Source organism: Apteryx mantelli, chromosome 1 (genome assembly GCF_036417845.1).
Source record: "Apteryx mantelli isolate bAptMan1 chromosome 1, bAptMan1.hap1, whole genome shotgun sequence".
NCBI classification, from domain to species: Eukaryota; Metazoa; Chordata; class Aves; order Apterygiformes; family Apterygidae; genus Apteryx; species Apteryx mantelli.
Genome location: NC_089978.1, coordinates 199,836,415 through 199,859,265, shown reverse-complemented (window position 1 = coordinate 199,859,265; position 22,851 = coordinate 199,836,415). Strand labels below are relative to the sequence as shown.

At 40.2% G+C, this 22,851-nt stretch overlaps 1 protein-coding gene across 9 annotated transcripts in view; it reads right to left on the bottom strand.

Moving 5' to 3' along the window:
* The window catches only part of PLXNB2 (plexin B2), a 261,101-nt gene that overhangs the window by 42,004 nt on the left and 196,246 nt on the right, over positions 1 to 22,851 (bottom strand). For all 9 annotated transcript variants that reach the window (XR_010886863.1, XR_010886862.1, XM_013956477.2 and 6 more), the window contains 5 exons: positions 20,063 to 20,155; positions 18,800 to 18,881; positions 14,221 to 14,393; positions 11,645 to 11,793; positions 8,555 to 8,663 (listed from right to left, as the gene is read on the bottom strand). Coding sequence is in view for 7 of the 9 variants with exons in the window: in XM_013956477.2 (XP_013811931.1) it covers positions 8,555 to 8,663; positions 11,645 to 11,793; positions 14,221 to 14,393; positions 18,800 to 18,881; positions 20,063 to 20,155 (606 nt within the window). In the remaining 2 variants the exon portion in view is untranslated. The remainder of the gene's footprint in view (positions 1 to 8,554; positions 8,664 to 11,644; positions 11,794 to 14,220; positions 14,394 to 18,799; positions 18,882 to 20,062; positions 20,156 to 22,851) is intronic.

Genomic DNA, 22,851 nt, shown 5'->3' with positions numbered 1-22,851 from the left:
AGAAGATCTTTTGCTGAATGCCAGCATAATTTGAAAATGTACTTTCAGGGGCGGTGCAAGCCTTCAGCAAGGATCGTGTTACCTAAGGAGAAGCCAGCCCCTTCCCAGCACTGACATTGCATCTAACAGCAGCACAGAGAGGCTCAGACACTTCACAGCCGCTAGGTCTCATCTTATCTCGCAAATCCTAGAAAAGCTGCAAACCCGCACCCCTCTACACTCCTGAACGCAGCCACACAGCTCCTCTTTAAACTTTACATGAGATTCCTTCTCCTTGCAAAGGAAAACGAGGGGCAGAGGGCAAACTCTGTACTGCAAACCTTGCTTGAGGTATATACATGCCGCATAAAAATGCTGCCTTTACCAAGACACAAAAGTCTTTAATTTGCACTGAATCTTGAGCAATATTGAAAATTCAGGCAGTAGAAACTGCACAGATAAACCTAAGATCTCAAGAGTTGTGAGATCAGTGATACCACCTTTTCAAAATCTCCTCCAGGATCTGTTTTCTCCTCGTTTCCTCCCTTTTCTTATTTCAGTCCCTGGATCATCATGAACACCCCACTTTCATTTCCAGCACTCGGGTCTGCACCTCGCTCTCTCTGTTCACTGAGTGAGAAGGTGCCCGGGGGAAGTCACACTTTCTATTGCATGACACCACAGTGCCTGTTGCAATTACGATGTTAAGAAGAGCATTTTGATTGTGTGACCTACAAGGAATTTATAGCAGCTTTAAAATAATTCTTCTGGAAAACATCATCCTTTGCAAGGACTTGGCAATATTTCACTTCTCATGGACACAGTGAAATTTGAACAACCCTACAAACACTAATTTAACCCTGGTTTTATAATTCCTTGAAGTATAGAATATCATAATTCACATATATTTCAGTCTTTTCCTTCTTTTGCTTGAAATGGAAGAATTTACTTTCAGATTTCAGTGGACTACATTTCTCTCTTTGTCATGGTACAAGCACTGTTCATTCTTCCAGACAGTTGAACATTTGAATGAGAACAAATCTTTTTTTGCAGTAACAGATTATCTTGCGCGTGGGTTTTCTGTTTTTAAAAAGCCTGTACCAATGTCTACCAATTGCTCAGTGGCCTGTTTCCTGTTGAGTCTTGCAGGCCAAGTCCCAGCAGAGTGACTGTTTCACCCTCTTACACTTGCATGATCATGTTCTGTGTTTGTAGGAAGCAGATTTGTAGTTTTGCTAAAACATATGCCCATCCACGTCCATGTTATTTGAGCAAGGATCTACTGTCAACAGATGTAGCTTGCTCCCTACTGCTTAGTTTATCCTGAAGAAATAATTTGATCTTGACAGGATTTCTTCCTTGTAGGTGCGGGCAGATTTTCATTTGTAAGTCATGGGAAGCTTGAGCATTTATAAGTCTTACAGACGCATTTTCCTTAAATCCTAGTTTGGTGTAATAATGCTGGGCTAGAGGTGTCAAAGTCCACCTGCACCTCAATATTACCATATTGCACTGTGCTGCTGATTTAGTACACCTGAACTGATGAGCAGTTCTTCCAGACCTGTAATAATCATTAGGCAGCTTTGCTGTAAGGATAATAAAGCTACGTAGAGGGTTTATGTGACTGTGGTCAGTGCTCATCACATTCATATAGTTTACCTGAAGGCAGTGGTTATATGCTGCAAATTGAAGTAGTAAGACAGTGCCAGTTTCTAAGTAACATCCTTGTACATCGCCTGTGAAACGCAATGTTCTAACAGTACCAGCTTCTTTGGCAGCAAATTCATTTGTTCTCTTCGCAACACCAGTGAAGTCTCTGTAACTCGGCAAACCCTCACTTGGCATTTACTTTCCTGTGTGCTGCTGCCTCATCTTTGCATCAGGGACTCCTCTGAGCTTCACAAACTGTATTTTGGGGGTTTGCCTCACGGTAATGTCAGTCTATCCTCTCAGACACTCTGTGCTTCATCAGCACAGGGGTATTAGAAAAAAAAAAAAGAAAGAGTAAGCACTGGCAAAACAGCTTCCACTGGCCCAAGTACATATATGACTTCAGGTTCAGGCCATTTTCCAGTATAATGTTTTCTCCAGAGCAGTCAGAAGTCTTTCCCTTGCGTTCTGTTTGTATCCTTTTCCAAATTTGTTTCACAAAAATATTGATATATTTTTCCTTGTAGTTTGATGCTTTCTGTGTGCTAGAGGGTGAATTATCTCCCTGCCTGTTCCAGCTATAATCACATTTAGAAGCGAAGTTACTTATTAGCAATGTACACAACTGTTGCTCTTGGTAGAGTTACTGCAGACTCTCTGAGCATTCACATTTGAGCTCTTGCATTTTTCATCCTGTTTATTAATCTAGAATGAACTTTTTCATCTTTAATATTTTATCACTTGCAGTCAGTTTTTTGCAAAATCTGGAAGGTGATCTGTTATTTCTTTAGGTTTCTGATTACTACTTTATTAAAATATACTTTTTACAGGCTGAAAGTGCTTTTGGAGGGCTTCTCGGATTTTAGGTCTCTCTGCTTTCCTGGTGTCAAATCCGAACACGTGGGACTACCAAGTCTACTTTTACCCAGCACACAGTAAGGTTACTCTTACTCTCTTTTTCTTTTTTTATCCAGTTTCTTGCAATTTTCTCACTAAGGATATGCAGGTGCTAAATCGAACCACCACCCCCAGCTCTCTCTCATCCACCCAACTTGCAGTCAGGATCCAATGTGCCACTCTGATTAATGTTTCCTTCCACTGGTTTTGTTTATTTGCTTTACAGTTTTCTTGGTTTATAGCGTCATGTTGCACCAACTCAATTCTGGTCCCTTGCACAGTATTCAAGAATAAAATAGGAGTGCACTGCTGCAGAGTTCCATTCAGGTACTGTATCTCTAATTTTTTGATTTCTCTAGTTTTTCACTCCTCTGTTGACAAGCACATGCTGAACTTTCTGTGTTCCTGGGCATGACTCTGTAAATAAGGATACCATCTACCATAATATTTCTCCATGGTGGGAAGTTTCTAGCCCAAGAACTACACCACTGAGATAAAAGTGGTTACCCTTTATCCTTCATTAATGCAGAAAATCGAATAGAGAAACAACCAGCCACCAAGAAGGCTAGTGGTGATTCACATGAGGGGTCAGAAATTCAGAAGCAGTAGGAAGGGAACAGAGGAGGGGAGCCCAACAGAGGTGCAAAGAAACCTTGGCAGAAAGTCCATGCTTCAGAGGGGATACTGGAGAAAAAGCAGCTTTGCCAGACTACAGCAGAGAAACGATTGGCAAAGGAAAAGAGGACGGTGGCAGAGTATATCCCTACGATGACGCTGTGAGAGATGCAGCACAGGGGGAAGCCAGCAACAGAAAGATGTGTTCAAATGGACATGACGAGCAGCACATGGCAAAACCAGCTAAGTTCCCAATCTGCCAGCTCCTGTAGGCAGTGGCCTCTGAGCTGGGGTTTGCCTTTGGATGTCAGTGCACATCCTCACAAGTATGAATTGGCTCCCGTGCTTCCGTACAAGCAGAGCACAGGGATGCTGTGCCAAGGGCCTCATGACAATGCACACTCATGTGCAGATAAGATTTTCATAAATGTATATTGTCAGAGCACATTACTGCTCTGCATTAATCTCGTCCTTCCTTTCCTCCACTTCTCCCTTCCAACGAAGGATATGGAAACCTAAAACATCCTTTCTGCTTCCTGATCCCAAACCCAGCTGCAGTTAGTTCTGGCTCTTGTAGCAGGTCTGTAAAACAACCCATTTGTTACCGAATTTACTCACCCCCCACTGATGGCCAAATTATTCCTGCATGTAATGTACACAAAAATTAAAGGCATGAACATGTCATAGCCCATGAAGTGCTGTAGGCACTGGCCACCTTCTTGGAGGTCAAAATGTCGTTTCATGGACTATCAGATAACCACAGGAGCTAAATTAAACTTCTGAACAGGGAACACCAGTCATTAGGAATTGCTCTTTCCCTCCACTCCCGTCCTTTCTCAGACTCGAGGGAGTCTGCTTCTTGTTTCTTCAGACAAGCCACCCACCCACAGGATATTCAACCAAAGAATTTCCATTGTGCACACTTGGCAGGCTTGTGTTCGCCACGGTGGCTGACCTGACCTACTGGCCCCCAACCACACCACCCCACTTGGCTGACTGGAGCATCCACAGGCACAACACAAACCAGACTTGAATTACTGGGTTATTTCCGTAATAGCAGACCAGTAAGCTGAGTTCTACCTTTCCGGGGCTGCTCCTTGCAAACCTTTGCACAGTGCAAATTGATCAAATGTTTCCAGCCACTCCAGGTGTGTGGGCAGAGCAATTGCCCGGCAATACACCATTCTAGCAGTGTGTGCTGTCTGCTCTGGATGGGATGCTCATGCAAAAGGTTGATATTAAAAACAACTGACTTTTTGGACTCAAGGCAGCACCTTTTAATCCTGAGGCAGAGACAACATGCTTTTATGAAAAGACCACAGAACCTTGCTGACAGGTTTGATGGAGAAATGCAAACATACGTGACTGGAAAGTCTGCATTATACTTTAATAATATGACGTAATGTATAATTATAATGACCCAGTGCTCCTTGGCAGCTCTTGAGCAGAATCACAAGCACTGAATGGTGGGGCATATATTTAAGTGCATACCTTGGATGATAAATCCAAGATATCTGCATGAGGAAGGGCCAACTTTCCTAAAGCTCTGAATTACCCAGGGAGTTCTCCTGGCCCTTAAACATGATGACACATGAAAACTCAATAATAAAACAGCTACGGTCCTCTGGAAGCTGGCAATTTCAGACCACTACAGATGTCTGGCTTAGCAGCATCAATCAAGATGGTAACATGCCATGTAAAGAAAAAACAAAACTACAGTGAATGCGTTCAGGTGAAGATGTGTTCAGGGAGAAGAATCAAGGAGTGAGCTACAACCCTCCACAAAAGCCTTGTGGCACTACTGGCACTGCGGCCGTGAGAGCTCCCAGAGTGCTTGCTTCAAACACCAAGAAAGAAATCAGAAGATGGATGAAGATAAGAGGAAGCTGCCAACTTGGGAGAATATTAAGGTGGAAGAGTGCAGCATGTTAAATGCAACCGTGCTGTTCATGTTCACCTTTGAGCTTCCAGTACGGTGAGTAGTCAGCTTCATGTTTGTTTCAGATCAGACTAAAATTTGGTCCCCTTTGTTCCTCTTTTTGGTTATCCATCTCATCTTGCTTAGGTAAACAAACTTCCTGATTTACTACATGTCCTTATTTCTAAAACAAGTCACTAAAATACCTTCAGCTCCTTAGAAAGCTACAGAAATGCATTATAATTTTTGCAAGGTGCTACCTTTAATTTCACCACTTTACATTTATTTGAACTTTCTGAAACCATACATTCTTTTTAATCTACACAGACTAAAGCTCACAGAATTGCTCTTGCAAACCAATATTGGAGATCCCAGAATCAGCTGCCGATTCTCTGTTTTGGTGACTCAGGAATTCGAAGAGGAGTTACCCTGAGAAAGGAATCATGCTTGTATGTGATCAGCAAATCTGAGCTGTATACCTAGGAAAAGCTGACTCCTTCCTTTGTACTGTGATACTGTTTCTCACTGCCATAGTAACAAGCAAATCAGATAAAGTCAAATAAAAAATCAAAAAACCTGGACAGGCCTTTAGCCATGCTGCTGCTCCATTTTCTAAGAGACCAGTAGAGCTGTCAGTATTCCAGATGTACTGCATAGCTGGATATGAAAACTTAGGATCATTTCATTTCTATTTCACTAAAAAGGAGAATGGTTACTGCCTGCTTCTGCTTATAGTCAAACAAACAACGGAAAGGTCAGTGGAGGAGGACGAGGCTACCAGAATTTAATTTCACTGCAATGTCTGGACCTAAATGCAGCACTTGAGTTGGATAGAAGAAATTTTGATGAGTAGGGAGAAATAGAACTTTTTTTTCCTTTGTATTCAGCAAATATAGATGATAAGTATACAGCACAGACTCTTATGGACCAGGGCATTTTAGTTAAAAAAAAATTTTTAAATTGAAACCACAGCTCCCTTACTAACTGGATTTTTGACTCATTTAAAGGAAGTCTCACTTGTTCATTGGCTCAGAAATGAGCTGTGCTGGCAAAGTGGGGCAGAAGCTCAAGTCGAAGCCCTACATTCTGCTGCCTCTCTACCCCCTATCAGCTCAGCTTTAAAAACACACCTCATCATTCAGGCTGAACATCAGCAATAGCCTGATGCACTATTACTCAATAACGGGTTACATGTTCTTGGTTGTAGCCACTAGCCACACATACTAGGCTGAAACTTTGGCCAGAGGGTATGCAGACACTTCTAGTACACACAGACACAACAGGCTGGGTAGCTGCATTGCCTCCTTGTGCATTGGTAGTACATTTTTGCATCGTGCTGCCACACATTGTATTTGAAACGATCACTGCTGAAGTTAAAGGTATTATGCTTAGGGTGATTAAAGAAGACAGTAGAAACAGCAATATCTGCCAGCAGGAGGGCAGCCACATAATGTGCTCAAGAACAGAAAAAACACATAATAGAAAATATTTTAGGAAGGCTCTTTGAAGGAAGAGTATATTCTTTTCTTTGTATATGTTGAATAGAAGAGTTTTTAAATAAAACACAGATTTTGCATGTCTCCTGAAACAAATCACAGAGGAACAGCCTGAAAACAACAGTGAAACAAGACTGTAGCTTTTAAGACACTATAAACTCACTAATTGTCTGCTCTGATCATGCCAAAAGCCAAAAAAGCCTGTAATATACTTGTAGAGGTGTACATGAATGTGACACTTCCTTACTAATTTTAATCCTACTGCCATCCACAGTTGGCTTCATTTTCTCATGGAACAAAAAGAAAGAAATGAAACTAGAAACCATTTTACCATTTTAAGGCATGAAGTGCAGTACTTGATGATTTTGTATTACTTGTCATTGCTTCATACTTTGTAAATAAAGTCCCTAGGGAAAGATTCTTGCAGTAGGTAAAAATGATTTTCAGCAGCAGTTAGCTTAGTTATCTGATATTTTGGCAACCTCAATACACTCCGAGATCGGCACACAGGAAGTCTTGGACTTTCATGGAAACATCTGCCTGGATGACATCTGGGTAGAGCAGCTTTTTCTAGAATCTCACTGAGATGCATTCGAGAGTTTTTCTTTTTAGTAGCAAAAAGCACTGGCTGCTTATCTCATCTCACGGATGTGACGAGCAGGCAATCACATCAGACCAAGCTCACAGACAGGTCTTCTAAGCATACACAGAGGCTTCAGATTGCCTTTAAACACACTTTGTAATTTTTCTATGTGGTTTTCATGCAAACCATGAGGGAATCTTTACACACAGGAGAAGCAGAGGAGAATTTGTGCAAAATTTACCCAACACAATGGATTCATGTCAAAATTTCACCCCATTTAGGCTTTACTGCCAAAGCCTCTGTCCTAGGGGTCTTAACAGACAACATGGAACATGATGTTTCTGCACATTTCATTCTCCAGGTAAGAGGAATGAGACTGACAAAGGAAAATTTAATTATAACTACATTTTCACAAAGAAACAGAGGAAGTTGTTGACATCCAAAGACAATTTTCAAGCAAGAAGTGGTTTTGCAGAGATCCCACCTGGGAAAGGAGGCATTTGCTTAGAAATTCTGGAAAAAGACAGTTATGGCCTGTTTTGTGAAAACAGGACATGTTCTTCCCAGTTGCCTCTTATTCTTGACTTACTCCACTTCTTACTGCTGATTCCCTTCATTTCCTTCTCACAAGGTATCAAGAATTAATGAGACAGAAGTTACAATGAGAGAGATGATAAAAGCCTAACACACTCTTCATGTTTTATAGGTTTATGGTTTATAGATGTAATTTTAAATATCAATATGAGGACAGAGATTATTTAAACATCTCTGCTATCACAGGCTCTTATAAATTTTGAAGACCTCATAGCTACAGCTACAGCTACTTGCTACTAAAACCACAGGCTAAAACAGCTATAACCCAGGACCACATCTAGGTTAAAACAATTAAGACACAACTGAAGCTGTCCTTCACGGTGACACTGAAAACAAAGCGCATGTGTAATAGGAACATACATCATGCTGTCTGTGGCTCTGCTTACTTCTCTTCATGCTGTATTTTTGAATGAAATAAATTATTAAAAAAATTAATGCACCTTCATTACTTATTCTTCAGTGGCTGTGCATTAATTCTCACAGTTAAGAACACTGGCTAATCTCAACACAGTGATTAAAACAGTGCAGTCACTGTGGGTCTAAAGAACACTGAATTTTTTCCATTGCAGATATTTTTTATTCAGTAATGATATTGTAATTATTTTGAGATTCTGGCTCTACAGTCCAGAAGAGATTTTTGGTGTACCTTTTGTATAAAGAAATGCTTAAGTGTTTTCTAACATACTTGAATGATAACGCTGTTGATGAAACAAAGTTTGTTAGGTAAAAGAAGTGACGCTGTGCTTAACAGGTACATTTTAAACATAAGTTATGTGCTAGGTATGAAACAGGTCACTTACTTACTTAAAAAAATACACTTACCTGGTAGGTAAATTTCACATCACTTGGTGATTTACCTAGTTTTCCGTTGATGTCAACCTCAATTTGACCTTGTTTTGGTTCAGTCATTTTTCCAACTTGACATACAATCCTATCAAGAAATAATGTAAGTTTATCTGTTAAAAATAACACCTGGAATACAAAGGGAATGTATTACACCCAAACTAAAAATTTTTGTTAGCTACCACACACAGTGCAAGCAAAAGCACAAACTTTTTTTATACCACCAAATGTACTTGAGTTCTGGCTCAGAGATCCCCACCAAAACCATCCGCGAATATTTCAGTCTTGTCTCTACCCCAAAGCAAAACTGCAACCTGCACACTGTGCGCAGCAACTACTTAGTAGTCAGTTAGTGGAGGTGACTTCTACTGAAAAATCAAATTCACTCCAAAATCAGCAATGAAACTACCCAATCCTTAACAACGTTTTCATTGTATATAGTAATGCTAAAAAAAGACAAAGAAACCCGCCACCTTGATGCCAGAATTAGGCAATCAGCTATCTTACAACTTTGGGTATTTCAGCTTATAATACTCTTCCTGTGCATCCTGTTATCTCTGAGCTTTAAACTACTATATTTTTCACACCTACTATCAAAATCCCTTTAGAATTACGGTTCACTGAAAATAAATCCTAGGTAACTCATGCAAAATCAGCGGTCAAGGAATCCTGGAGGGGAAAACATCCTGTGTGAACGACCACCGCTGCCGAGTTAGAGCTGCGCTGTTTAAATGTTTTGGTTCAACAGCTGATCCACAGAATATAAGCATGGATATAAGAAGGTAAGTAAGGATTTGTTGGGGCAAACACTTAATGGAGAGCTGTCAGAAAAGGATGTATATAAAGTCTGCAGCCTTCGCAGGCAGCGAGTTTCGTATCGGACACACCCTGTGAAGCACTGTACATTTCCTTCATTCTCTGGATTGTTGCTATTCTTCCTAGAGCAATACATGATTGCCTACAAAATCCCAAAGAGAAAACAAAATCCCCCCTCCAGAGCCCTCCCCCCCAAATTTACTGAGAATAATGTACTTAAATTTGGGCTTAAAATAAAAGGATTGTGAAGTCCCTCTGCAGATCCCTCCACAATGCTGAGTCTGGGTCCTGGCAAATGGACAAAATTCTCTAAATTCTTGCATGTCCTGGCATGTGCGTGGCTGCCTGCGCCTGCAGTCTGCTCCTCATCATCCCTACTGTATTCTTGGAAGTTGCATCCCCTTGTCAGGCAGTCACAGGAAATGGTGCCTTCGGAAGAATTTCAACCGTATGTCAAGCTAAGGAAAGCAGTCGGGGGCCGGGGCGGGGGGACGCCGTCGCGCAGTTAGTAGGGATTTTAATTGAAAAAAGTTCCCTCCCCTCCCCAGCGTTAGCATCGCCTCCCTTCCCCCACGTTACACAGGGAAAGCTAACAAAGAACGAGACCACGACTTCTCTAAGGCTGAGGACTGAATCGACAGCAACGCCAGAAAGCAGCCCAAGCGCCTGAAATCTCCCCGTTCTCCTACCCACGGAAAGAACAGTCTCCTAAAGATGGCTTTTTGCTGCAAAGGATAAGGGAGAATGACTGGGTGCTTAATTTTTTTTCATTTTAAAAAGGGGTAAAAATAAAACAAAAGAAGGGAGGAAGATACAGAAAGAAAATTATAGACACCTATTTGGAGATTCTGAATAACTTCTTTTTCAAGGCTTCCCTAATGGAGAACATCCTTCAAAACCCCCTAATTTGTTGGGAAATTACATTATGCAAGTTGCGTTTGTTCTCACCCATTACCACACAGGCAGAACTTAGGAAACCAGTAATGTTGCTATGATACAAGGAACCAGTCATCTCATTCTGGCTTCTTTCCATGTATTTAAAAATATCAAAAAGCTTTAGAAAAAGCCAAGAGGCTGGGGAAAATTCTTGTAAGGCTATGTTGTAACTCAGTGCAGCTTCTGCAAACATGGAAAACAGGGAATGGGAAAAGATGACTATAGGAGAGTTGGAAATTAATGTCGATGGGGATGCATGTATAAACGGGAGCAATGGCAGTGGATTTGGGAAGCAGTAAGAGATGTACATCTATATACTTTCTTAGGTCATTGGCGCCTAGGAAGCTTCTAAATCTGCTTGATCCACAATCTGACTTTTCAAAAGCTAAAAAAATTACTTAGGCATCTTTAAAATACCTTTCAAAACAAGCCACAAAAATAGCAAGAAGTTGCTGTATTACACTTAAAAATAAATGAAGGAAAGAAAGTCAAGGTTTCAATTGCAATTTGAAATATCAAAAGTGAAAGAAAAAAAATCAAACTGTTTGATATACATCATTACTATTAATATTACTACTGATCCTTGATGCTATGCTTTTTATCAGCTAATATCAAAATGGTATTTCTCTCTTGAAATTAGATGCTTGATAAAAACTGTAGTAAGCACTTGATCTCTAGAAGAATTTAGGAACCTTATCTTCACTTTTGGTGGTGTTTAAGAGTGTGACAAGTAATCCACGAAGCATCTGCCAACCTGCTTAGGCAATTCAACATCCGCGGACTTGTCAGCTCTGCCATCAAAGTTAGTCATCTAAAGCTTCACCAAAACTCAGGGCTCCCTCCCTGCCCCCAGGAAAGAATCTTTGTGGCTGGACTAAAACAAAAAAAAAATCAAGCTTCCTCTTGCTTTGCCTAACTTTCCCATACATCTTGTATGCCTGGATGCACTGTGGTTTGGATTTCATACAGATTTTAATGACTGGCTGCACATCTGTGATGCCTTGAATTTAAAAACAAATAAATAGTTTTAAAACATCTATGGTAATAATTCATAAAAGCTTTTCAAACAAATGAAAAAAAAAGCAATCCAAAACACAAGGGTAGTACTCTATCATAAATTTGTTGCTGCATTAGAATCTGCAACAATTTTAAATAAATCCTCAGACATGTTAGAATGAAATATTACAAATATATTGCACTAGATTTTTCTTCTATTGATAATTTCTTGTAACTGCAAGGAGATCTTTTTCTTCTCCTGAAAGTGCACAGAAGTTTCTATTTTCTCCTAAAATCTTGTGAAAAATATGCAGCAATTACCTTGTGGAAACAGAGTAGAATTCCTCTTTGAAAAGGCATTCTTGGTCTACCACTGTTATATTTTTTACATCTTCTGCTTTTATACCCAAATTAGATCCCATTATGGTCAAAAGAATTCCGCCACTTAGTGGTCCAGTTTTTGGCTCAATCTGTGTTGGCGTGAGGGGAAAATAAAAAAAAAGCAGGTTTAAATACTACAGTGACCATGTTGCTCTTTCATATTATTTAAAGCTACTTTGACTTACCGGCACTTAGAATGAAAAAGACGTTTTTTGTAGGATCCGCATAAATAGATGCTATGTAACTTATTAATGTTATTAGTTATTTATAAGCTCGGAACACATATTAATTAGCTACAGATTTCTTGTAATCTAAGCACACAGTACATAATTCCAACAAAACTCTGTGGCAGACATTTATGCATAAAGTTCTTGCCTAGTGTTTATTCTGTCTTAAATTTGCTTCATCTCTTAAAGCACTATGATTTTGAAAAGCAAATGGAATGGGCTTCCCCAATAATCATTTCACTCAGCATTTCTAGCCTTATTTTCAGTTTTGGGGGGTTTTTTTTGTTTGTTTTTGGTTTTTTTGGTTTTCTTTTTCCCATGGTTTTCACCCTTTGGGTTCATAGCAGAACAGCACGCCTTCCAAACAGAAAATATGCCCCACACAGTCTCTGCAGAAGTTTCTTTAGTCCCCGGTCTTCCTTATTGCATCAAACAGTAGGATGCTGCACTACATGGACCGATGCTAGTTAAATAATTTGTGATTAAAATGTAGACTGAAAAAATCCTGTGGTGGCAGTGGACTTCTCAGGTTAATGGATGGCCTGAACAAGCATTAGGATTCTGAAAATCTGCTGGGAGAGTGACCTGCTTTGCTAACACAATACAGGGAGCAGCTCCAGCAAGACCTTCTCAGGTGTTCAACTCTGGAGGGCTCTAAGTTTATTTTCAGGGAGAGGGAGACGGCACAGCTCCAAATGCTGGAAGCCAAGCAAACGCAGCTTCTGAAAGTCTGGACTTTAATGTCTGCTGGGTTTGCTAGATCTAAGTTGTAAGCAAGCCTGAGCACAGAGGCATGGCTGTTGCTGCTTGCTGTCCAATCCAGCTCCAGAATCACTTGTTCTGACTATTTTCCCACACTTTCAAATTTCCAAAGCCAGATCTTTTAACTACTGGCCATTCCTTTGCACTGAACCCATAAATACACTAGCTGAAAAATGACTGAACAGTTTGCGTTTCCAAATTATTTTGCACTAATTTGAAAGTAACAACAGCTTTGAAAAACAAACATATCAGAACATTTTTGGTATTTACTGTTTAATTCACAACTATGTACAAACAGTTTCACAGAGTGAAAATACTTTTCTTTTTCTTTGTTCTCCTTTTCCTCCTCCTTCAAACCATCTTTATTATGGCAGAGACATTATACAAGTATTTTTATCCATATGCTCTGTCAAGCTTTCAGGATATCTGCCTTCCTCAGCAGACTTTAAATGTTTACCTGCCATTTCTTCTTGAACACACCATCATGGCCAGTTTCATACACCCTACTGCCATTTTGGTGGTGCCCACACTGCAACTCTAACTGCGCAGCCTCAGCAGGTTCTTTGCATCGCTGCCAGTTTGAGCCCCAGATTTCAGAATCAAACTGTTATTATCTTATTTGAGTAAAATATATCCCTTTTATGGTTCTCAGCCTCTGTCACACAGTTATTGCATTTTTTGACAGCTTGAGATACATTTTTATCAAACTGTGTGTTTGAGTTTTGAAGTACTAACACCGCTGTTACAGTAATTTAGATTTGCCCAATAGCAGTATGCATCACTGCTTTCTAGGCAATCACCCTGCCCAGAAAAACAGCATTTGGCTTGCTGCTGAAAAGCAACTACTGAAAGCAGATTACTTTTTGCTTCAGCTACTGGTTGACCAAGGCAAAGCAATGCTTTTCCCTCGTCCTGGGTGAACGCATCAGCCACAGAATTATTGCCGTGTAAGGGGTGGACATTTGGCATCTCTCTCTCTCTCCCCCTCTCTCTCTGACTTCTTACATTAAACTTCTACAGCCTTGGGTTTCATTCCAGTATGGGCTGGAAAAAATCACTGACACCTGGAAAACAAGTCATGACACAGAAACAACCTGCTCCCTTATTAAATGCCATGAAAAAGTCTAGTTTGAAGCCTGTTAATGAGCCTGCTAAGGGCTCGTAGTTCCACACGTGGTGAACCTCTTTTATAGACATCTTCTAGGTAGAACAGATTTCAGGACAGAAAAAAATCCGTGCTAATTCCCAAGAATCAAGTGCCGTGTTTAAGCATACACTGCTAGCCTGGCTTACAGCACAGTGAGAACAAGGCTTACAGAACAAGGAGTCTCAAAGACTCCATTCAGTCTCTTATTACGAGTCTTTACAAACCTTTCACACACATCACTACTGGCATTATTTCCTTGCAGCTATTTAGAGGCTTGCTTAACACCCTAGAAGGAAGAACTGCCTTTCAGGATGAGCTTTCTTAGATGCTTTCTCCTGAAGAATAATATATTGGGAGGAAGAAAAAAAAAGCAATCTTACGTGAGTAATTTCTGGATGAGGACATGTGTCAGTAGGAGGAGCATGACAGAGTTTTTCATAAACACACTTGCTTGGCTTGCCATCTTCTTCACACCAGACACACTTGTAGTCAGGATCGGCCGCAAGGCATAAACTGCAGTCACTTCGTCCATAAGAGCAGTTGTACAGAGTCACTGAAATAAGAATGGTAAATGCACTTAGACATTTCCCTCCGTTTCAAGGATATTCAGTATATTATTGGAAGGAAAACTAGTCCTATGTACAAAGCCTCCCTGCTGCTCCGTTCAGTCCTGTGAAGAATATGCACACTATGCACTTAACTTCTGAATGATGCTGAAACAAAGCTGTATTTCTGACTATACAGAAAAACTTCAAAACCATCCATAGGCAGACTCTGAACAAACTACTGTGTAGAACCCAAATACACCTTTATCACTCAGGCTTTGTCAAAGCATTTAAACACAAAGTTTTTTGTCCAAGTATCCTCAATGAACCTGACTATGCATCTATTCAAAGACAAGTTCAAATAAACAGGTCTTCCTGGTGCACCAAAAAGGAAGCCAGGAATGTCTGCAGGGAAGGGTATAACTCTCACATGTGTGTTGCTACGGGCGGACATCAGCTGGCATGGGACCTCTGCCAGCCATTTGGGCCTTTTCAGAATCATCACTAAAACCTGAATAGAACAGAGAGTTAACCCTTCATTAAGTGTTATCCTTTCTCCAAGTTAATACTTCTTCATTTCACCAGGTCTTTACTTATATCTCTGGAGAAAGCCAAACTTGTTTTTTGCTTTTGTTTCCCCTTTTGCCTTGAATTGCCACCCTGTTGTATGCCTTATTCCTTCTGTAGTGCGGTTTAATTTTAGTTCTTCAGAAGCAAGAGATGATTTGTTGTGACTGTCATGCCTCTGTTATTGATGAACCATGCACTAACTATCCTAGACACTAAGCTTATCTTGGCCCCCATCGGTCTTCTAGAACAATGCAGAGTCACTGAACAAAATTAATTTTCCCAAATAAACACAAGCCTTGAGATGTAGCAGTGCTGTTCAGCACCATAAGGAAAGCCTGAATTCGCAAGGAAATGTTTGGAGATGCACTTGAGAGCTGGCCCAGAAGAAAATGAACAAGCTGAAAAGATGTCATACGTTTCTCTAGGGGAAGTGTGCATGTTGCACAGATAACTCAGCTAGTCAGCCCAGGAGTGCTGTGATTCCCTGGGCAGCTGAGCTGATTATAATAAAAAGAAGAAGTTCTTGCCCACTTGTTTTCCTGCTCCTGCCCTTCATCCCTGCTTCTCTCTGCCCTTAGGCTGTTCTTTTTCTGGCCACAGAGTCTCACTCTCTGTCATCAAGGCTTGGCACTTCTTGGGTCTGTTTGTGAATTGACTTAACTTACTAGAACAGCAGAAAACTATCCAGGTTTCCTCCTGTGCTCTCTCAAGAGTTAAATGTGTGCACAGATGGGAGTGGGGAGTAAAAGACAGAGAATCAACACCTCTCTTTTCCCATGGTGATGAGCTGTTTTATGTGCTAAGTTTCATGAAACTGTACCCTTAGTGACTTTAATGGCTTTTTTCAAAAAAGGTTCATCCTTAAAGTGAGATTCAGTAAGTAAACTGGGGTAAACAGATATGATCAGAGGTGTGGAAGAGAAACTAGAATAATCCATTTGAGACTGCATATGGCAAAGGCCATCAAAAATGTCTGTTTCAAGAAGGCACACCCTGATACTTTTATTCTTGGAGGAGCAGGACACTAGGAAGGGCACCGGCAAAACCACCCTCCAGTCACTAACACTTCAATGCACTATCCTCCTAGATATCCTCCTATATAAAAGCAGCAGCAGTAGCTTTTGATATCTAATTCCAAGAAGCTACCATGTCAGATTGCTACCGAAATGAAAAAATAAAATGAGAATGCTGCTTTTCCATTATTTTTTCAGCAGTGTCCTTTTTTCCCTGTTAGGCATGAACAATATTACAGATGCCCAAAATTTGGCTACAGTCTCTCTGCCATTTGCATGAGAGTGGACAACCACTCAAGGGCAGTTCTTCTCTAAATGCCACGTATTTAAAATCTCCACATTCATTTTCACAGCCACAGTCTTTAGTAGAATAACATGTTTTTGTTCTTTCCCTTACACTGAAGAGTTAATACAGAAGTGAAGGCTGATTCAGATTTTAACTTTTCTTACATCTAATCAGCATATCCACTTGATTTCCAGTAGCTTGACCAGCACAAAACCAGTCGAGACCTCATTGGAGGTGTATGCAAAGCTGAGAGACTTTGACATTTGTAACAATAATCAATGAGAAAAAGCATCCATTTGACTCAACTCCAATCTTGACTTTACAAGGAATCGATGAACACAAGGTAGGAGCAGCATCATTTGTCTTATATGTTGAGCACATCAATATGTAAGTCACTGTAAGTTACTGTAAGTAACAAACATAACCCACATAATATTTTCAACAGTTTGTGTATTAACTATTCACTCTGTATGTTGGATGTGAACCGAGTGCTGGGGAAAACTACCTGACTGACAGGCCTGGTGAGTTACTGTTTTTCATGAACAGAAGAGAGTGCAGGCAGCAGCCAGGAAAAGCATCCTCACTTCTATGCTGCAAATTGCTTTCACATGAACCAGAGCACTTTCCTAATCCAGCACTCAAACAGGTTGTTCCCGCACAGGAACTTGGACAGGTCATGTTGTCAAACAAATCTTCCTTTTGCCTTCCTAAACCCTGCATTACTCACCCACACCGCCATGTGGCCACCTGGCAAAGCAAGGGAATACACTTACTGAATTACTTTGCTATCCCTCATTGAGGGGACAGGGATTTTCATGCCATCCCTTGGTAAACAACATTAACACTGTAACGTCTTGAAGTCCCTCACATCCAGATGCATAAATGCAACACAGAAAGCTAGAGCCGTAAAGCATTAAACACTGCCCTTGTTCACTGATCAGCTCATTAAATGTACCAGCAGCAAGCCACTCATTAGATTCAGACTCTTATCCATCACCTTGAGATACCAGCTGTGAAATCATTGACAAAAAGGACAAAGGATAAAAGGGATATATTGGATTCCATACTGTTCAGAACCCCTGATGGCTTGAGATGTAAAAACGCTATCGTAACTTAGTATTCACTAAAGCATTTTATACAAAGAAAGGTTTCTTTTACTGGCAAGTTCAAATGTGCTTCTCAGCAGCTCCTGCACACCCAAAGTCAATTCTTTTCAAGATGCATAAGGACCATTATGCTCTGGACTTCAGATGACAAGGAAATTTTAAAGCAGGAGAGAATTTGGAGAAAAAAACTTTTATAATAAAAGGAGAAGAGACATTTATTGATAATTTTTCCTTTCATTTTTGCAAGAGTTCTCTATTTTGATCTGAATAATATCCTTTCTTTAACAACTCAGCTACTACTTTTAGCTTTTTTTCCAGGCTGGGAAATAGATGTTGGGAACATTTGGTCAAAATTCTGCAATTTTAAAAAACACAGCCTTTAGAATGGAAATTAAGACACTGTGAGATTGTAATACGACCTCCCCAAAACATTCATGCCACGTCTTCTCTTAAGTGCTTTCAGCATTGCACACAGAACCATAGGGAAAACCTTTTAAAAACCCACTTCTATGCTGCTTATAAGAAAGGGAATAAATTAAATACTGTACAGATGGAAAAGTACAGTCTGAAGATTTAATTCACAGGGGAAATTACTTGGGGGTAGTGTTAGTTCTCCTGATGTTGACTCATCACATAAGTAACAGGCACATTGCCTGGCAGTTTTTGCAAGATTATGCCTTAAACTTCAATCCAAAGAACTGTAAGGTCGGTACCAATTCCCAGATATTGTTCCACTGATTTTAATGGACCTTCTCAACTCAGCTCTGGGCTAGGCCCACAGACATAATTGCTTCATCATTATAAATTGAAAGAAATAAAAATAAAGAAATAAGCAATTTCTATCAGAGACCAAGTTTTTATTTGTGCTATAAAACACTTAGTATACTTTTCATTGCCATAGAAATAAATGAATAAAGTAAAAAGATGAAAGCATATGGAATGCTTCTGTGTATTGCAGATTGCCAGCAGACATGAAGACTGCAGAATCTGTCACTCAGGAGCTGAGACACAGTTTAAAGTTCAGATTTCAGATGAAGTCCATAGTAGTGGCAATAAGAAAGATTACTTTTCTACTAATGGAGGGAGCAAGTTCATTGTACCTTTCAGAGAGTGGCAAAGGGAAACGGCCATTTAAAATCAAACTACTGAAGTACTTTTTAACAGTAGCACTATGAAGCTTCACTATTAGGATTGCTTTTCAGAGTAAAATCAAATTTGAAAATACTGGTAACATTTTTAAAACAGCCTTCAATATAAAAAACACTGGTGTTTAATTCATGAGTTTAGTATTTATAACATTTGCTCTGTCAGATTTGTTTTCCCAAGACTAGTAACCCTGCAAAGGTAACATTCTTATCTTCATAACTCCAAAATTTATGAAGGAACAGATTTTCATTTAGTCTAATTTACCTCTCTTTAATCCCGTATTTCATACTTACCCATCAGTTTGCTGTCAATCTTGACCTTATCTGTTCTTATGGATAAGTTTAGTTGTAGGGTTTCATTTGCACTATAGGAGAACTGGAAAAGAGGACATAGTAAAGACATTTATGTTTGCATTTTGCAAGGTAAATTTTATGCGTCCCATGATTCTTAACAATCAGAGCCGTGAAGGCTTTAGAAACTATCACAAACCTGATACATACGTCCTGTTTTTTCTTCTTGGCCAATTATATTCGCAGAAAAATGTTTTAATGAAGCTAATCCTTCACAATCAGAATTTTAAAGTACCAAGGGAGAGCAAAACCTGAATACCTACTGAATCATTACTTTTCATTAATTTAATTTACGTTTGGTTATAAGCATCCAAGTAGCTAGGGTACTGTACAGTTTCAGTAAAAATAGCTGCTGGGCCTGCTGCGCTCTTCCTTCCCATGCCATCTGGCCCTATTATTTGCGTGGCCACAGTAGACTCGCACCACATGGAGGGGAAATCTCTTGCATCTTTAGCAGTGCAACCCCCTCATTGCAGCCAAAGCACAAGGTTCACATGCTCCAAGATATGAGCTTCTGCTAGGGTTGAAAAAGACAGCAGCAATATCAACAGGTGGGAAAGAAAAAGAGCCAAGAAAATATAAGGGCTTTATAAAGTGTATGCTTCGTGCCAGGCTCAAACGCTGCATAAATGCTAATTAGTTCACTAAACTAAGCTTGTTACTAAGCTTGTAAGACTAAGTTTATAAGCTTAAAAAAGGTTAAAGTCACAATAATATTTGTGAACCTAACTTTGAATTTGGTAGCTAGACTACTATTTTGAATGCTATTTCTTTTCTCTGTTAAACAAACCTGAGAGAATTTTACAAATGAAAAAAACTATGTCACAGGAAAGGTAACAAATTGGTGTGTGGAGAGGGAGAAATCTGAAATTCTCATCTTTTATCCATGATGATGTCACTAGATTGTATAAAAAATGAAGGAAAAAAGAGCAATCATCCAACATTTCTCCAGGGACAGTTTAATAAATCCATGAATGGCACACACAAAGAAATCAAGGAAGAAGACATAGGGCTTTAAGGAGAGACCCCGGGAACTTCCTTTGCTGCCTTTGACCACTAGTGCCAAAGGAGACTCTTCATGAGAGATTATTTTTTACCTCTAACGGAAACCAACATTTCTTGTATGGTTCTGGACACATGTGGGTATTGGAACAGGACTAGGAGGACTGAATATATTTTGTAGGCAAAACATACTTTTGCATTTACCTCTTTACTCATGAATGAGAATTTTCCCTCATCTGGTTCATCAACAGGAGCTTCAAATTCAAATTGGCTGTTTCCAACCACAAATTTTTTATCCTATGGAAGAGAAAAGTTCAGCTTAGAATCTTTACAGCACCATCAAGCATAATAAAGTAAAAGCACCAAGCAATATCCTGTTGAGCACTGGAAGTAATAAGATCAAATGGAGAAGGCTAACCAGTTAAAATCGCCACCTCCAAACAATGCTAATGAACCATCGAGCCAGCACAATCTGCTACTTAGCTGCACCATTCTGACCCTTGTTCAACTGCGCAAGCACCAGAGCAGTACAAATAAAGCCAAAGCATAGCTAGCACTCAGTTTCAGGGAGTAATAAGAAAAAGCCAAGAATCTGAATATTGGATAACTTCACACATCGGATGTGTTATTAACAGAGCCGTGTGAGTGCTGCCCTTTAAGTTTTTCTCAGTAGGGAATCTGGGCAGAGCAGGAATGTAAGAATTGCACAGGAAGCTGGAACGCACAACTCTCAAGCCTTGCTGGCTATATTTCTTCTGCCTGCCCAAGACCCCAGCTGTGTTTTCACAAGCCAGTCTTTGATGGCAGTACCCGCTTAAGGGTAATCCTGTCTCCCGCACACCTTTTCCCCTCTCTTCTCCCTAGGCCCTAAATCCTAAATTCCTACCTTTAGGCTGTGGCACATACCCACCTGCGCCTCACTGGCAAAACTCTTGGCATGGTTTTTCTGTGGTTTGATCAGGGAACTGAGCTGACTAAAACTAACCTGGCCAACTAAACCAACTAAAACCACAACACTGGTGCTGTGCTGGGTCAGTCTCCTGATCTGGCCCACAGCACAGCTGCGCAAATAGTTTCGCAAGAAGAATGGGAGAGAGAAACAACCAGCGAGGACATTTTAAGCCTGTACTGTTGCCAAAGATTTACAAAACTAAAGCCAGCTCATAGGGGGACAAGATCACCTTCACCTTTGATGCCTTCTGTGGATGTAAAGGACAGTCCCTGCTTTCATCCAGAACTGCTTGAATCTTAGAGTATATGGCAAAAAAATTTTGATTACTTTATTCCTCCATCCTGCTCCAAGTGTTAGTAAGTCTTCTGTTGTTGTCATCTAAGCTTCATGCCTCAGAAAAGCAGATCTTACTCTATTTATTTGCAGCTACTTCTTCAATACTGGAATTATAGGTAACTCAAGGACCACCAGGCTTATCTAATTAGGGCAGTGGAAAGAAGCAACCTTTCCCATGGTCCCTTCACTACACCAGGAAGGGCAGAGGACACAAGAGAGCCCACCAAGCACTGAGGCTGAGGAAAAGCATGCGCTTAACCAGGCAATGGGCCTGGCTCCAGTCTCTGAGAGGTTTATGTTATAGAGGGAAAACAACCTTTTACTTCTTCCTTCTCAGAAGCTGCACATAGAAAATGAGCTACTGAAAAGTCTTCTCTGAAGGTTTTACAGCCCATTCTATTTTACCGAAAATGTGCACCTCCTCCAATTTTTAAAGCACCTTATAAATCTCTTTTCCTGAGAAACACTGCCTTGCTTTCTTTATTCTTCATTTCAGTATATCATGTATTTTTCAAGTGTTCAAATTCTGTTGCTGCTGCTGTATAAAGCTTTCCCCACATGCTTAACAGAACACATTGGGCATGGAGGGAAGCTTATGTATGTGGCAGCTGCCAACTTGGAGTGAAACAAAATCAGGAGTTGCTAGACTATCTAGCAGAAGGCTATAAAGCTTACACTCATTAGTCTGGGTGCAAGAAGAGACATGTAGTAAACACTGAGAAGTGGGTTATACATCAGACACACAAGATAAAGGCAAATCCAAATGGGAAATTACTTTTAACTAAAATATTTGAAGGGCTAATAAGGTTATCTTGATGCTGGTACATCTTTTTCTTCTATTGTGCCAATCTTCCAGGGACTCAGCTGGAGAATATCTCTTAGAAGTTGCATGCAATACAACTGATCAGTACTAAACTTTCCTTTGGTGTCTCTCTCAACTGCTTGTTCTGGATGTGGCTATTCCCAAGAGAATGATGATAGCTTGGATTCACTTTTATTTGCTATTGAAATGTTTTCAGAGAAAGGAGGGGCAGAAAAACAGTCAACAACTTCTCTTCTTTTAGTCTACCTCCTCTTCAGCAAAGGTCTCCACAAGGAGATCTATTCATTGTAGGGTAAGCGTTCACAGGTTAAGAGGAGCATAAAAAAATTGTGAGCTTATTCTTCCGTTGTCAGTTCTGCAATGGCAGTTTTAGAAGCTATCCACTTCTCTTACTCACCGTGAAAAGCCCAAACCTTCACTGCTAATCTCCATCTACAAGTAGAGATGCTTACATGTGTTATGTTGGCTAGTACACTTACACATCCATAATTAGATAGGCTGTGCATTGTCCTTTTAAGCAAGGCACAGATTAAATCAAGGTAATAGAGCTAGTATTCCAAAGCGACAATAGAACATTTATTTTTGCTGATCAACTTTTATCTAACCAAAAATGTCGGCAAGGAAAGCAGCAGGAAAATGGATATATACCCATGTTCTAATCAACACACTCTTGAAAAAGACTACCTCCAAATAAGTTATTACGTCCAACATATCCTACAGCAAAATCCTTCCACATGAGAAGCCTCATGCTATGTTGGGCCAAGCCTCATGCTATGTATGGGCTTTGGGTCAAGCCCTGTAAAAGATCCATCCATATACTTCTCTAGAGCCACCACGAGAAGTTCACCCAAAGGCTGAGCCTAAGTTATGCCCTTACTCAAA